This window comes from Macaca thibetana, chromosome 14, assembly GCF_024542745.1.
Source record: "Macaca thibetana thibetana isolate TM-01 chromosome 14, ASM2454274v1, whole genome shotgun sequence".
Taxonomy (NCBI): Eukaryota; Metazoa; Chordata; class Mammalia; order Primates; family Cercopithecidae; genus Macaca; species Macaca thibetana.
Window position 1 is genome coordinate 116854329 of NC_065591.1, and position 16787 is coordinate 116871115.

At 48.2% G+C, this 16787-nt stretch overlaps 2 protein-coding genes across 8 annotated transcripts in view; one reads left to right on the forward strand and one right to left on the reverse strand.

Moving 5' to 3' along the window:
* HEPACAM (hepatic and glial cell adhesion molecule) overlaps positions 1-16787 on the reverse strand; it is a 543784-nt gene that overhangs the window by 474233 nt on the left and 52764 nt on the right. The gene's annotated exons all lie outside the window — the stretch shown is intronic.
* Positions 1-16787, forward strand: part of PKNOX2 (PBX/knotted 1 homeobox 2) — a 329979-nt gene that overhangs the window by 274518 nt on the left and 38674 nt on the right. For all 7 annotated transcript variants that reach the window (XM_050755704.1, XM_050755705.1, XM_050755701.1 and 4 more), the window contains one exon: positions 8271-8442. In XM_050755704.1, coding sequence (XP_050611661.1) covers positions 8271-8442 — 172 coding nt within the window. The remainder of the gene's footprint in view (positions 1-8270; positions 8443-16787) is intronic.

Genomic DNA, 16787 nt, shown 5'->3' on the forward strand with positions numbered 1-16787 from the left:
GAGCCCTGCACAGAAGGCGTGTTGGCCTGGATGCTCAGGTCATTGGAGGGGACACGAAGAGACACAGGAGCAGGGAATTGAGGTGGAAGGAGCAGTGGGAAGAGAGGCACGGGCACAGGAAAGCATAGGGCAAAGATGGGCACAGGAAGCACAGAAGTTTGCTTTCCATGGGCTGCTGAAGTTCAGTAGTGACCATTCCAGAGACCAGGGTCTGCCTGCCCTCTCTCCCTCCAGCCACCACCTTTCTCTGCTGAGTCCGTCTACAGGGGTGTCCAATCTTTTGGCTTCCTTGGCCCACATTGGAAGAAGAATTGTCTTGAGCCACACGTAAAATACACTAATACTAACAATAGCTGATGAGGAAAAACAACAACAACAACAAAGCAAAAGAAAAGTCTCATAATGTTTTAAGAAAGTTTACGAATTTGCGTTGGGCCACATTTAAAGCCATTCTAGGCTCCATGCCACTCATGGGCTGCGGGCTGGACAAGCTTGGTCTAGGAGAGATGCTGAAAAGAGGCTGAGGCCACATGATGAAGAGCCTGGAGTGCCCATCTGCGAGTGCTGGCTTCATTCCACTGGCATCCAGGAGAAATTTTACTGCACTTCTCTGAAAGGGCACTTGTTGTGGGCCTTCTGCGGTGAACAGATGCCCCAGGAAGGGGTTGGGGATCTGTTCGGGAAAGTGGTTTCTAGGATATTCTCTGGTTCTGAGATCCCAGTAGTCTCTGGCCTGGGTACTAAGAAATAAAGGCTCGGCCGGGCGTGGTGGCTCACACCTATAATCCCAGCACTTTGGGAGGCCGAAGCGGGCGGATCACGAGGTCAGGAGATCCAGACCATCCTGGCTAACACGGTGAAACACTGTCTCTACTAAAAAATAAAAAAAAAAAAAAAAAAAAAAAAAAAATTAGCCGGGTGTTGTGGCGGGCGCCTATAGTCCCAGCTACTCAAGAGGCTGAGGCAGGAGAATGGCGTGAACCCAGGAGGCGGAGCTTGCAGTGAGCCGAGATGGTGCCACTGCACTCCAGCCTGGGTGACAGAGTGAGACTCCATCTTGAAAGAAAGAAAGAGAGAGAGAGAGAAAGAGAGAGAGAGAAGGAAGGAAGGAAGGGAGGGAGGAAGGAAGGAAGGAAGGAAGGAAGGAAGGAAGGAAGGAAGGAAGGAAGGAAGGAAGGAAGGAAGGAAGGAAGGAAGGAAGGAAAGGCTCAAAACACTAGTCCTCAGGCAGTTTCTGGAAAGGCGAGCTTTTGGCAACTTGACAGCCACTGTGTGTCAGTAGGGCGTAGGTTGGTAGCCAGAGTGCCACCAATCCCTGCGTGCCCCACCTCACCCCACCCCACCAGCCAACAGCCTTGTGTCCTCTGAGTGGTGGGACCCTGGCCAGGCCTCTGGTCCTGCTGGCCCATGCCTGAAGATGTCCACCAAAAACTCTTGCTCTCCTCCCATGCATTCCACCTCTGGATCATCCATCCTTGGCCCAACAGGAAGAGACAGAGGCTCTGTCTCCCCTGTCCCCATTGGAAGAAGCAGCACGGGTTCAGGGATGGGTTGGGCACTGACCCTGGGCTTCCCTCTTCCCACCCCCAGGAGGGTGAGAATGGCTGTAAGGCAGGTGCAGAGGGAGCCGGGGGGCTCCAAGGTCAGTCACAGGAAAGGAGGTGGATGGCCCAGGCAGGCAGCCACACACTTCGCTGGACCCATAATTGAGGTCTGCAGTCCTGGCCAAGGTCACAAGGGAAGGGACGGCTGAGAGGCTTAGAAGGGACAGAGTGGCATGACTGTGAATCACAAAGTTTATCACCCGGAAAGAGAACTCAGCATTCACGTCTCCCCTTGCCGGTGACCACCCTCGCCCCCGCTCATGGCTGGTGCTGTTTCTGTCTGCATATCCACTCTCTGTGCCTTGTGTTTTGCATCTTCGCCTCTCCGAAGCTCTGTATTTTTGCATTCTTTCTAACTTCTTTTCTGTATCTGCTTCTGTTTCCACTCTTCCCCCAAGAAGGAAGAAATGTTTTATTTTTTTTTAAACCCAGGTGGTCCAAAAAGAAAGAGAAATGAAAAAGGACCCAACTATTTTTTTTTTTTTTTTTTTTTTTTTTGAGACAGAATCTCAATCTGTCGCCCAGGCTGGAGTCCAGTGGCACCATCTCAGCTCACTGCGACCTCCACCTCCTGGGTTCAAGCAGTTCTCCTGCCTCAGCCTCCCAAGTAGCTGGGATTAAAGTCACGTGCCACCATGGCTGGCTAATTTTTTGTATTTTTAGTAGAGACAGGGTTTCACCATGTTGACCAGGCTGGTCTCAAAATCCTGATCTCAGGTAATCCACCTGCCTCAGCCTCCCAAAGCACTGGGATTAGAGATGTGAGCCACCACGCCCAGCCAAGGACCCAGCCATCTTTTTTTTTTTTGAGTCTTTTTAATAAAAAGAAATTAGCTACAGCCACATAGGGGAACTATAAGTTATAGATGAGCATAAGAGTTACCAAGGAAGTTGTGGGGTCCATTCCAGAAGGCCTTTAAAAAATGTTAGGGCAATCTGTCAGCCCAATTTATGTTAAGAATATCTGTCTTGAGGTGTGGAGGAATACGTGGGCTTTGATGAATCTTGCCTGCCCCGTGATGCTCTCAGAAGCTTTGGTCTTGATTGAGGGGTCTCAGCCTTTCTGTTGCTAAGAGAGAGGGTGGTACTAGCCTCTGCAAAGGGCTACAGCCAACATACTGCCCTGTCTCTAATCACCTCTCCCGGGGACAGCTGCACACACCTTGGCCCCAAACTGGGCATTCCAGACCAGCAAATTTGGGTGATGTAAAAAACACGAAGGCAGAAATGTCAGAAGTAATTAAACCAAACGATGACTTAAACCCCTGTAGAAATCAACACATCCGGTTTAATCACCTTCTTAAGCTAGCACAAGACTGCAATTCTATGGAGAGGGGTTCTTTATTTCTTTGGATCGTTAACAAGAACTGCATATCTTGAGTTTGATTTTAGTTCAGATGCTCTTGGGGAGAGGTGATGAGGGTAGGGGGTGGAGGGTGGGATGGGGGACTCAGAAAAGAGAAAAGAAATAATAAAACATTATTCGTGATCATCTCTCCTTCCCCTCTCCCTGAGCTGAGCCACGTCTCCCTCCTGCCTGCCTCTGTCCGCACTCCTGGTGAAGGCGCCCGCCCTCCCAGCACCCAGGCGGAGGCGCAGTGCTGAATGTGCTAAATTAGGCCATTAGAGAAATTCATTTCTCTTTATTAGTCTGTGTCAAATCCTTTTTATTAGTGGCTGGAAACGACCTCTCTTCTGCAGTAAAATGTCATGCCAGTTCACTCCTTTTATTTGTTCTGCACTGACGAGGCTCAAACTCTCACTGAATTAGTGCAGAGAGATTTATTTCCTCCAAATTTTGAACGGCTTAAGAGAGATTGGGGTGGAGGGGGCGGTCGGGAGGGAGGTGACGTGGAGGGAGAAGAGTGAAGAAGGGGTCTGGGAGGGAGAAGGTGAGCTCTTATGGAGGTCACATGTCCTCAGCTCTTTGGATATGAAGTCTAATGACCATTCCTTACATCCCGCTCATCGTCATCGACACTCAGCACTGGAGACCAAGTGTCCACATCCCTGCTTCTAGCCCATGGAGGATATGGACCCAGAGCGGAAGATATCTGGACAGCGGGAAGAAGCACTCCTGAAAAACCATGTTGTAGTGGGACAAACTGAGGCTCAGGGAAGGCCAAAGTCTCTCTTCTAACTGGGAATCCTTCTCCCCACCCATCCCTGGTTCACACAGGGCCATTTGTATTGCAGGTGGCTTTGATGGCAGCTCTCATGGGCCCTGCCCTCAGGGTGGACCCCCAAGCCTGCAGTCAAGACTGCTGGGAAGAACTTTTTCTAAGTGGCTGCCAGCCTCCTCTCATGCCTTAGGGGGTGATGTTGGAGGGTAGCTTAGAAAATACAGGTCAGCCTTTAGGCAGGTACAGACTGGGCACCTGGGGAAGGGTAAGTGACTCTCCCATAACTGTGCTGGAAACAGCTTGAGAGAAGCCCAGGACCATGCTGCAGCCACAAAACCCATGGAGTCGCTGGGAAACAGCCTATCTCTCAGGGCGCAGTGCAGTGTCTCAGGGATCCACGTGCATAAGGTAGAAGGTAGTGTCTGGGTTTATCAAGTGAGCCAGGTGGATGGAGCATGGGAGCCACAGGCGCCCCACTGACCATGACCATGGATCACAGGAAAAGTTGTGGGTGATCTCAGGTGCCATCTGAGCTCTGAGAGACCAACAGGGCTCTGGGATGAGGTGGGAGGAACCAGATGCTGGAGTCAGGGGAGGCTGGGATAGGAGAAGAGAGGATCTGGGGGCTGACAGTACTGCTGTCCGTCCTTCAACCCTGACTGCTCAGTCCTCAGGTTGCAGAGCAGCTGGAGAGAGGGTGCCAGGCCAGTACCTGTGAAGTCTGCCCTGTGCTCCATGGGCTCTTAGTTAACTTGGAGGGAAGGATGGGCAGCATGTTCCTTTCTTCTGAGACAGCAGGAGCCACAGAAGCCTCCCCCAGATATGCCCCCACATACACACGCATAGCCATTCTGGGGAGATCCGACACCTGGAAGTGAAGGAGGTTTAGAAGACAGACCCTGGCTGGGGTTCTGCAGAGGAGGTGCATGTTCCCTGGCGTATGTGACAATGCCTCCCACCCGATCCCTGCAAGCCCAGCTCTGTCACGAGGTACCTCATGATGTGACTCCTGCTGCCTTTTCAACCTCATCTCCCTCCACTCCCCACCTGCCCACCTGGCTCCAGCCACACTTGGCTACATTTTGTTCCAGAAACGTGCAAGCTCATTTCTGTCTCAAATACGTTGCTTTTTCTCCTGCTGGAATGCCGATCCCTTAGCTCTTTGCATGACTACGTCTCATCATCCGAGGCTTAACTTAAATGTCACCTCCGCAGAGAGGCCCTCCCTGACCACTCTAAGAAAAGCTGCTCCTCCCTGCAGAAGCAAGGACAGGAGCAGAGGAGATCACCCTTCTCTCCCTACCCAAAGCCTAGTGCTAGTAGCTGGGGGACACAGTCGTGGCAGATCTCTCTTCCTTACCCCACATGCCACTCATACTGTGTACACAGAAGACACCATCCCTGTACACATACACACGTATTGCATACAAACAGCACAGAGAACAGGCACACTGTGCTCACAGCACACAAAATCAGCACCCCAGTTACATACACTACCCATCTGTGCATATATACAGCATTAGCACAACACTGTGTGTGCACACAATGAAAACACACAGGACCCCACACAACACTTGCTCTCATTGACAGCCTGCATACACCCTTGGTGCACACACATGCATATGCACCTGCACGCACACACACACACACACACACTTTGTCCCCTCCCTCCAACTAACCAGTGAGAAAGGAATGTGCGGTGACCGCAGCTGCCATGGGGTTGGGGCGGGGGCTGCACCCCCACCACCTGGCACGATGCTGTGGATTATTAGTTCCTGGTAATTTAGTGCCCTTGTACAGAGTCGATTTGTGCCTTTCATTCCTAATTGATCTAGTGGCTGTTTAAATGGCAGCAGGCATCTGTTGAGAGTAGGGAGGTTCATAAGGCGCAATAATTCATAACACCGTCTGGAATTTGCCTTTCATGTCCCTCAGCTAAGCCACTGCAGGCTCTGCTTAAATTACAGCCACTGAGGCTTTCTTTGGTATTCCACTCAGGGCCAGGAGAATCTTGCATTAAACTGGGATCAGGTTAGATTAGACTATAATATGCTGCAGTATTAGTGGCTGCAAATGAAGACTTATACTGGAGTTTAACCCCTTCACCTGGTTTTCTCTTTGTCTCCAGCCGAATGTCTAAGCTAACCCATTGTTTTCCCTACCAGCTTCCTGGTAGATCTTTCTCAATGGATCTTCTGGCAATTTGGGGCAGCGAATAGGCCACCCTTAAATACTGACACTTTTTTTCTGCAGACTGCACACCCAGTCTGCAGCCCTGGGGCCCAGCAGTTTAGGCATCAGCTTCCAAAAAAACCAGGGTCGGGGAGAGAGTGTGCAGGGACAGGCTCTGCCAAGCTTAGCAGCTCCTCTGGAGCAGAAATTTCTCTTTTCCTCCTCACCACCCCTGAGTCTGAGTAGAAAGAGCCATAAAATGCATGTGAGTGTGGATGGGGGGACACACTTTCTGTCTTTTTATCCAAAATTGTTAGAATTCCAAGATGGACAGGCTCCTAGGGGTTCCCCCACCCACTTGCAAATACCATATAGGTTAGACATTCAGTCCTTCTCTGTGTGCTCAGTCATGGGGTGCTGGAGGGGAGACCATGGTCTGTTTGCCTTACTTACTGTGTTCTCGGTAGGATGCGGTGGCTCACACCTGTAATCCCAGCACTTTGGGAGGCCAAGGCAGGCAGATCACTTGAGGTCAGAAGTTTAGACCAGCCTGGCTAAAGTGGTGAAATCCTGTCTCTGCTTAAAAAAAAAAAAAAAAAAAATTAATCGGGCATGATGGTGGGCACCTGTAATCCCAACTATTTGGGAGGCTGAGGCAAGAGGATCACTTGAACCCTGGAGGCAGAGGTTGCAGTGAGCCAAGATCATGCCATTGCACTCCGGCCTGGATGACAGAGCAAGACTCCGTCAAAAAAAAAAAAAAAAAAAAAAAAAAAAAAAGACTTACTGTTTCAGTATGGTAGCCACTAGCCACATGTAACCTCTTAAATTTAAAGTAACTAAAATTAAGTAAAATTAAAAGTTCAGAGTCCTAGTTACATATTTCAAGTATCCATTGGCCTCACGGGATTAGTGGCTGCCATATGGGGCAGTGGAGATTGCAGAACATTCCCACCATTGCAGAAAGTTCTGTTGCACAGCACTGGCTAGACCATCCCCTTGGGCAGAGGCATGGGGGCCAGGTTCAGGTCCAACATACATTCCTCCTTCTTGCCCAGCAAATGGGACTACGTCCAAAAAAATAAAAATACAAAAATTTTAAAAACCTACATTGCATAGTCCCAGGAGTCTGGGGAGACAGGACAGAGAGGGATGTGCAGATGCATTTTTGGAACTGCAGTGGAAGGGAATGGGGCTCTCTGGAGTCCGGTGTCAACAACCCACGCACACATACTGCAGAAATAAAGGTGCTGTGGACTCATACACACAAATACGCCTACACACATAGCATATATATTTACCAAATACTTTTTGGTAAATCCACATACATCTGACTAGACTTTAGACATATAGCGATAAGTAAGGTGAGCTAGGCTCCTGCCCTCATGTAGCTCACAGTCTAGTGAGGAAGGCAGACAATAAAACAAACAACTCAGGGACTATCAGTATAGGTTTGGCGGTGGGGGAATGGAGGTCAGGAGTCAGAAAAGCTTTTAAGAGTTGCCGATCTCCAAGATAAGATCCAGAGAGCCATTTAGGTAAACACTTTGGCTCACATATAGATGTCGTAGAACCCCCCGCCCCGACCACCACACACAGTCTTTTCACTCATCGATTCCTTCATTCACCAAATATTTATTAAGTGTCTGCTATGAGCATGCATACCAAGGTCTTAGGGATATCAGGATCACTAAGTCAGGTAGAGTCTTGGAGGAAAACAGTGAGCAAATGATTTGCATCACATAGTGATGTAAATAATCATTGCATCATTGTGTGATGACCTAACGCACTGGGGTATCTGACCTAAACTGAATCTACCAAGACTTAGGACAGGTGGAGACATCCGCCCACCACGTGTGGATGAGTCTTCAGGCTCACGTATGTCTCCTGCATGCACTTGCAAGCACAGAAGTGTTTGTGCACATCTGCCACCCTTAGCTGGCTCCAGAAAGCCAAGAATGGATCTATGACCTACCGCTAATGTTCACATCCAGGACTTCTCTGGACACTCCCCACCTTTCCTTCCTAGGTTGACTCTGAGCCAGAAATGGACACCTACTTCTTGGAAGGTTTATAACCCTTCATCCCTCCCCAAATATTCATGCAGTTTATCTGACCAAAGAGAAAAGGTAGGAGCCCAGTGGGTAGGGACAGGAGCCTCTTAAGCCCAGAAGCTGGAAGAGCAGACCCTCCTTGCCAAGGCACAAAGTGCTGCCATCTAGATTGACCATGGGGACTGGGGATGTTATCAAGGAGTGGGACCTTGGGAGAAGTTATGGGAATGTGGGCAGGGGAGTCTGGTGGCTTCTGAGCACAGGTAGCAGCACGGTCTCTGTGTGTGCGCATGTGTGAGCTCTTGATGTCCCCGCAGGCACCCTCTTTTCCCGCTCCTGACGCTGCTGTTTGAGAAATGTGAACAGGCCACCCAGGGCTCTGAGTGCATCACCTCCGCCAGCTTTGATGTGGACATCGAGAACTTTGTCCACCAGCAGGAACAGGAGCACAAACCCTTCTTCAGCGATGACCCAGAACTGGACAATCTGGTAAAGACCCTCCACCCTCTGCCCTGGCTAGAGTCTTCCTACCCTCTGATCCCCTTCAAAATGCCCCAGAAATGATCCTTCTATTAATTCACCAACAAAAGATTTTGAGTGTCCACCTTGGGGCATGCACTAGATGCACCAGTCTTGCCACCAAGAACCATTTTTAAATGACTTAAACCAAGAGTTCCATGCACAGGCTTTGCTGCCAAAGTTCTGCCCATCTCTGCCCAGGGTGGCACTAGCATCTTAGCACCCATCCTTTTACAGTGCAGACAGGAGGAAAGAAGGGTCGTAGCAGCCAGAATATCTGGGGTAGCTGTTCTGAGTCCCGGAGTCCTGGCATGTTAGCAAATCTGTCTTGGGCTGTCCAGAGAGGAGCTAATAGTTGATGTGCTACTGTATGGAGGATGAAGGTAACTGATGTTTGAGCACATTAACCGAGAGAAAGACCTGACATCGATGTGCTGAGGAGACCAGTGGAGGACCGGTTCATTCTGGGGACAGGGTAGATCAGGCTCCCAAACCTAATTTGTCAACTAGATCATGACCAGTTTTATAAAAATACATATTTCTAGGCCACACCACCTGGGAATTGTGATTCAGTGGGTTTGGTGGGAGCCTGTGAATCTACATTTTAAAAAGTTTCCTGAGCAGTTGCAATCATCATTAGGTTTGGTGACCACTGGGTCGGATGACATCTGAATTCTCATCTAGTCCAGGGAATTCTGTGGAGAGAGCAACAGAGAGGTTGCTCTGTTTGTCCATTACTCTAACTAGTCATCTTGGAATTATTAACCACAATTCTTTGTTTTTTGTGGGTGGATTACCCAGATTATGCACAGTGAATTTGGAAACTCTGGAAAACTCTCCCCAACAAATTGATTAATGATGGTGCTGTCTTCTTGCATTTAGAGTTTAACTGGTACCTACTTTCAAAAGGGAAACAGAATTAGAAAAGAAAATGTGGTTCCAGAAAGGAAGAAAACACACCACACACACACACACACACACACACACACACACTCTGCATCTGCAGAACAGGTGTAACTGGCTTTGGTATTCTGTGCTGTGAATTATCCACACCACTGCTTCTCTCAAGAGCTGAATATGTGACTGGATGGAGTCCAGAAGAGCTGCCAGGAGAGCCCACCCTGGCCTGAAGCTTCGTGAAGTGTCACGATGGGTGGAATATTTGAAGAGCGGAGGAGGCCTTGCTAGAGGATAAGCGCTCACTTGCTGTCGGGAGGGTCAGTGAAGGCATCTGAGAGCCCCAAAGCCACCTTTTCTCATCCTGGGGCATCCCTTTCCCTGGCTGGGATTGGCAGTCCCCTTCCCAGGAGGCAGGTCACTGTCTCTCAGGTCCCCTGGGAAAGCTGCCCTGTGCAGGTGCTCCAGTTGCAGGCTGGTCTTGCTCTGCCCTGTGCTCTGACTGATCAGAACCACAGACTGCAGTTGCGGAGCAGATCCTCGCAACCTAGACCCATGGTAGCCAGGGGGCCAGGAGATGCCGCAGCCATTTCTGTGGGAGCTGGGATGGACCTGGGAAGCAGGGCCCACTCCCCTCATTTGGCACAATAAGAAACTGAGTCCTAAGTAGGCAAGGAAATATTGAAAAGTAAACTGGGTAGCTAATGTGAAATAATTTATACCTTCTTAAGAGGGAGGAGTCCTGGGGGAACACATTTCTCATGCCCTGCCCACAACGACCTGCCAGGTGAGCTCCGGAAGACCCACCAAGGGCAGCCTCCCATCCTAGCTCAGCCTGGAAAACGCCCAGGTGGCCATCTCCATGCTCTCTCCTGGCCAACATGACGTGGGTTCCCCAGAGTTCTGTTCACTCAAAGAATCATATTTAGAATCAATTGAACAGAACTTGGTTGAGTGTCTGCCATGTGCCAGGCCTGACCCAGGGACATGGATGCTGTGGAAGCTGCCCTGGTGGCCCCATACTGCCAGCGTTCCCTGGTCTTCCATCTCAGGCACTGGGCTGGGAGTGTCCAGCCAGTGCAGCAAAGCTTGGACATTCCATCTACTTGGGTGCACCTGATTTACCTAGTTGAGTTAGCCATGGTCAATGACTGGTTGACTGGCTGATTATGTAAATGGAGAATTTGAAAGAGCGCTCTCTGAGCCTCACCACTACTATCTGTGTGATTTGGATGACTTAACTCCTTTGAAGCTCGGTTTCCTCATCTGTAGATCTAACACACCTATCTCGCGTAATGGTAATACAAAATTAATGAGATGGCTCTGGGAAATGGCCTTTAAAAATGCCTGGCATCTGGAAGGTTAGTCTCAAGTGCAGGGCCCCTCCGACAAAGTGCTCCAGTTCCTCAACCTCACATCCTGGCCACCAAAGAGACCATGCGGCCGGGACCCTGAAACGTGATGTGGGGAGTCAAGCAGTGCCCCTTGCTACCTCCACCCCTGGTCCTGTGTCAGGAAGGGGGAGATAAAGAGGCCAACTGCAGGAGCCATCATTAGAACAAGAATCATGTAGCCAGCACAGCCGAGATGCACATAATTAGAAATTAGAAAAAGGTCAGATCGCGTCATTATCAGCTCAATCAAGCTGCCGAGTGCCACAGCCAGTTAATTTGGCATCTGTATTTTTTACAACCCCGCACACGTAGCCCAACGGACTGTAACTCTTTATCCGGACAGATATACTGCGCAGCCGAGCAGGGACATAAAATGAGAGACCCCAAGCAAATGAGCTGAGATAATTGAGAGATTTATTTTTTATATATATGTGTGTCAGGGCGGCTTTCCTTTGCCCTTGAATATTGACTTTCACAGGGATTGTCAGGGCACTTGGGTCCCCAAAAACTTTGTCCCTTGGAAGTTCTTCTCTCCCCCAGGGTCCTCAAGCCCCACTCGGGCCCTGCTTTCTCTCAGGCCCTGTAAGCCTGTAGTCTCCAGCCCCACCAAGCCCCCGATTTGAACTCAAATCCTCCCCATCCCCATCTGGCCACCTCCCTGTCCCCCGAGCAAGTTGCCCTGTACCACACTCCCCTATGTCCCACAGTCACCCAGGGCTGCCCTGAAGATCAGAGAGGTTCTCAGATTGTAGATTTCAGCAGGAACCTCCCTCCCTGCATTAGCCACCTGCTCCCACAGCACCCCTACCAGAGAAGAAACAGATTCATGAACCATTAGAGGGAAAAGCCCTAGAGAGGGCCGGGCACAGTGGCTCACCCCTGTAATCCCAGCACTTTGAGAGGCCAAGGCAGGCAGATCACATGAGGCTAGGAGTTCGAGACCAGCCTGGCCAACACGGTGACACCTCGTCTCTACTAAAGATACAAAAATTAGCCAGGTGTGGTGGTACATGTCTGTAGTCACAGCTCCTCAGGAGGCTGAGGCATGAGAATTGCTTAAGCCCAGGAGGCAGAGGTTGCAGTGAGCCGAGATCATGACACTGCACTCCAGCCTGGGCAACAAAGTGAGACCATCTCAAAAACAAACCAACAAACAAAAAGCCCTAGGGAGAAGCACGTCCTACCTCCGTTTATAGCCTGGGATGTAAGTTCACAGAAGGAAGTGACTTGCCAGGACCAGAACCCAGGTCAGCTGACTCCTGATCCTCCGCTCTGCCCACAACATCACACCACCACTCCTTCACTTGCAAATAAAAGTGCCCCCGATCTCTCTTTCCCTGCACCCATACTGTAACTCCCCATTTCCAGAGGATGAGGGTGGCTTTCCACCCTCATGGTGGTCAAACTGCAGTGCCCCTGACTGGCTCCCCTGGGAAAGGCCGGCTCCATCCTTCACTCCCTCCACTCCGATTCCCACAGTCACAGGGGCTCACCAGGCCAATTCCTTAGCTGGGCCCACAGATCCCCTCCTCAGGCCCACCAGCCTCTGACTGGCAGTTGGTAAAGTTTGTAAAATTTGCAAGTTCCCCAAAACCCTTTGAAACGTAAAAGCTTTTTGTTTTATAAAATCTGATTTACGGGCCCCCGGTGCAGGGCCAAGGTTTTATATATTATGCAAGATTTCAAACTGTGGCTGTAAAAAGTACGGTTTCAGTTTCATGCATGGAATTTTTTTATGTGTAAATTTTTTAACATTTATGGGGCACGTTTTAATGAGACTCTGGTGTGGCTCGAGGGACAGATTACGGCTGCCTGACCACAAAGCCAGCTCTAAAATGGGGCCCCCCAGGCCCCTGGGCCCACTCTGAAGAGGCAGAGCCAGAGGCCGGAGGCTGTGGATAAGGAGGCACGTGAAGGAATCAGGCCAGAGCTCTGGGCCCAGAGGCCTCAGGCCAGCGGCATTCAGAGACTTAGCCACTTTGGCCTTCAGTCCAGGCTGTCTTTGCCTAGACAGGAGCAGAAAATCCCACAGACATCAGGAAAGGGAAAGGAAATGGGAATCATCAATGCTAGTAATAATGAACATTTATAGAGCACTTACCAGCTGCCAGGTACCGTTCCAACTATTTTACATGTATTATCTTATTTAATCCTCTTTCTAAACCCACAAGGCACATGTTACTATTATCCCCATTTTAAGAGGAGGCAACTGGGACACGAGATGCAGTCACCACCATGCGGCTGGTCCATGGCCCAGGCTGGAATCAAATACAGTGCAAGACTCGTGCTCCATAACCACACCCAAAGCAGCACTGGAGCTAATATCTTCTTCCGTCTTTCTCTGGGCCAGGTCTTGTTTTACATTTTCTTCTAGCCACATCTCATTTAACCCACAGTGCAACTCGGAGAAGTCACTATTATTATCTTATTTTCCAGGTGAGGAAAGTAAAGTTTAGAGATTATGTCAATTGTTCAAGGTCTCGCCATAGGTGGAAGACCCAAGATACCCAAGACCTAAAGCCCTGAGTGTCTTCTTTGCTATTTAATTCTCACAAGAGCCCTGTGAAGTAGTTGTTATTATCCCCATTTGACAGAGGAAGCAATCAAGGACTGAGAACCCTGTAGCCAAGAAATTACAGAGCTGGGATTTGAACCAAGTGGATCTAACTCGCGAAGCCCACCCTCCTTCCTCGGTGCCACTGCTTTCCCAAATTCTGAGGCCATCAGGAGAGTGCCAGGTTATTGACTCAAAAATGATTTAACTCGTCTTGTGTGATGGTTTCCATAAAATATTTGTTCTGTCTGCAAACCATCAGGCAGTTCTCCAATCACTGATATTCACCTTTTTTTCATGTCCCATTTTTTGTTCTAGTGACCCCGCACTTCCAACTGGTCAGGCCAAGCTGGCCTGGTCTGGAAAAATTCCTGATTAGATTTGAGCGTTGGCAGCCACAGTGACCCACAGGAAATATCATAGCACGTTAAGGAATGTGTGTTTATAAATTCCTTCTTCTGTCCATGAGGGAGAATTGTTCCAGCTTCCCAATTTGCAGAAAGGAAGGAGAGGGTGAAAGGAATGTGCCTGCAAAACAAAGATGCCTCGCTAATTCCTGCATGGAGCTGAATGGGTTCCATAATCTCTGAGCCTCAATTTCCTTATCTCTAGGAGAGAGACAATATTGCCTGTGTCCCTGTGGTGACGAGACTCAAATGAGATAATGGAGAGAAAGCATTTTGTAAATTGTAAAGTGCTGTGTATACAAATGTTTTGAAAGGCAAGAAATTATTATTATCAAGTGGAAAGGCCACGATCCTGCAAGAGAAGCAACCACTGAGAGAGGCATTTGATAATGGAGGGAGGACCACACTGGTATGAGGAACTGACATTTCTTGAATGGCTACTATATGCCCAACACATTTGCATACATGATCTTACTCAGTTTTCACAACAACTCTAAAGTGTAGGTATTATTGTCATCCTAAATTTTGCAGATAAAGTTTAAACTACTTGTTCAAAATACCCAGGCAGAAAATAATCAGTGTGGGACATCAGACCACGTGGCTTTATAGAAAATAGGAAGCCCCATTTTTGTGTGCTTTGCTGGAACTGTGAGACTTGTGTACAGTGGTAGGAGACTAAAATGTGAGGTTGCGTTTGTTTTGCTTTTCTGACAGAGACTTCGTAGAAAAAGAGGGCCGAATCAGTATTTTGAAAGAGAAGGGAGGGAAAGAAGCTGAAATATGGAGCTGGGGAAAGGAATGAAGGATGCATTCACCGCATTTGGTGGTGATGTTAAATTAAGTGGCACTGTTATTGCTCTAGAAGATTTGGAATAAATTTTCATATGACCCTGATCATTTAGAAGAATAGTTTAATAAATCAGAGTTTTCTAACTTAGAGACAAAAATCCAAAATTGTAAACACAGGTAGAGGATGATTTACTAAACACAAATATGGAGGCAAAAAAGACCCGGGGAGTTACTGTTTTTTCACTGGCTGAATGTAGAATAGCAGTAGAAAAGCCAGTGGGATATCAGACGTTATTAGAAGAGATTGTTTTTACAACTTGCATGCGTTTGGTTTACTGTGGTTTATAAAGCATGGTTACATCGTTATCTCCTTTAGCCCCTTTCAAATCTTGTGAGTTAGAGATGAACATTATTCCCATTTTACACGTAAAGAGACTGAGGCTCAGAGAAATCATGGAATTTCCCCAACGGCACTCACTTAACAGAGAGTGGGCCCGGACTGAAATCCAGGCTGCCTGACAATGAACCCACAGCGTTCCTGCTCTGCCAGGCAGCCCCCCAGTATTGATGGTGTTGCCTACCTTTCTAATATTGAACAGGTCCTACATATTCATTGCTTCAGAATACCATTATGATTTACTCTACCTTCTTAAATCTTTAAACCAATTCCATTAGCCCATAAAAAAGTAATCCTTCAGCTGCCTTTTATTAGACCAAAGGATAGGTCCACTTTTGGTGACTGTGCACCAGACCTGGTTTAAACATGCTATGCGTGTATTTTATTTGAGCAAAGCTCTTCTGAGTATATTTTACTTTTGTTTTACTTACCTGTATTTTCTGATTTTATAAAGTAAGTATAAATTGGTTATGTATTTAAAATAAATGAATAGATATGTGCACTTTTCTGTGCGTATGTATGTATGAATATATGTATGTGTGTGAGAAAGAAGGAAAAAAGAAAAGGAAAGAAGGGAGGGAGGAAAGAAGGAAGAGGGGAAGGGAAAGAGAAGAAAGGTTTAAGGAATGACGATCGTTTTTGTCTAGAGAAGAGAAAGGCCGGGCGTGGTGGCTCATGCCTGTAATCCCAGCACTTTGGGAGGCTGAGGTGGGCGGATCACAAGGTCAGGACATCAAGACTATCCTGGCTAACATGGTGAAACCCCGTCTCTACTAAAAATAAAAATAATAAAAAAAAAATTAGCCGGGTGTGGTGGCGGGCACCTGTAGTCCCAGCTACTCAGGAGGCTGAGGCAGGAGAATGGCGTGAACCAGGAGGCAGAGCTTGCAGTGAGCCAAGATCATGCCACTGCACTCCAGCCTGGGCGACAGAGTGAGACTCTATCTCAAAAAAAAAAAAAAAAAAAAGTTAATTGACCAACTTGTTCAAGTCAGATGGCTGGTCTAATATGTGGCATATAGTAAGACTTAATACTTGTTTAATGAACAAAATAAAATTAAAAGAAGTTGTGTTGATAGAGGTCCTAGAAGTTCCTGGATGTTCTTGGTACCTACAGAAGGCACTTTACATTAAGGCGGGAGAGATTTTGATTGAATATAAGGAAAAGCTTCTTAATCAGCAGATTAAGAGAATATGGAGATGGTCCGAGGCAATAAGGTCATCTCCCAGGGACCAGGAGAGGCTGGAGGAGAAGATGCAGCCTGTGTCCTGGTGAGTTTGGATGGTGCAGCCACCTAGAGGCTGGTCCAGGTCATCGTATGGGGTTCATTCTAACACCATCAGGCATGAATTGAGGGCAGAAGTCCTGGTAATGTTCAGAGAGTCAGAAAACATAAGGGACCTGACAGTCCAGCCCTCTCCATGTGCACATGGAGAAGCAGACACCTGTGTTGGTGAGGTGTTCCGACACCAGGGGGCTGCGCCAAGAGTGAGAGATGGGAGATCAGAGCAGTCGAGAAAAGGCACATTACCAGGAAGGTTCTGGAAATCCTAAACTGTAATGTCTCAAAAGCTATTTGGCTTCCTAGAACCCCATAATTGCTGTCACTGAGTCACTTTCTCCCAAACTATGCACCCTTTACACTGTCACTTCCTCTACCTACATAATCCTGAGAGTCCGTATTGAAAGACAAGGCACACAGGTCAGGGGTGGGGCAACCTGGCTTCACATCGCTCACCAGTTGTGTGACTCTAAGCATGGAAACATAATATTTTTGGATTTTATTTTCTTCAAATGCAAAATATGAGCAATAATGGTAACTACTTAATGAGATGGTTGTGTGGAACAAATAAGGCCTGGAATGGGCTTACCACAT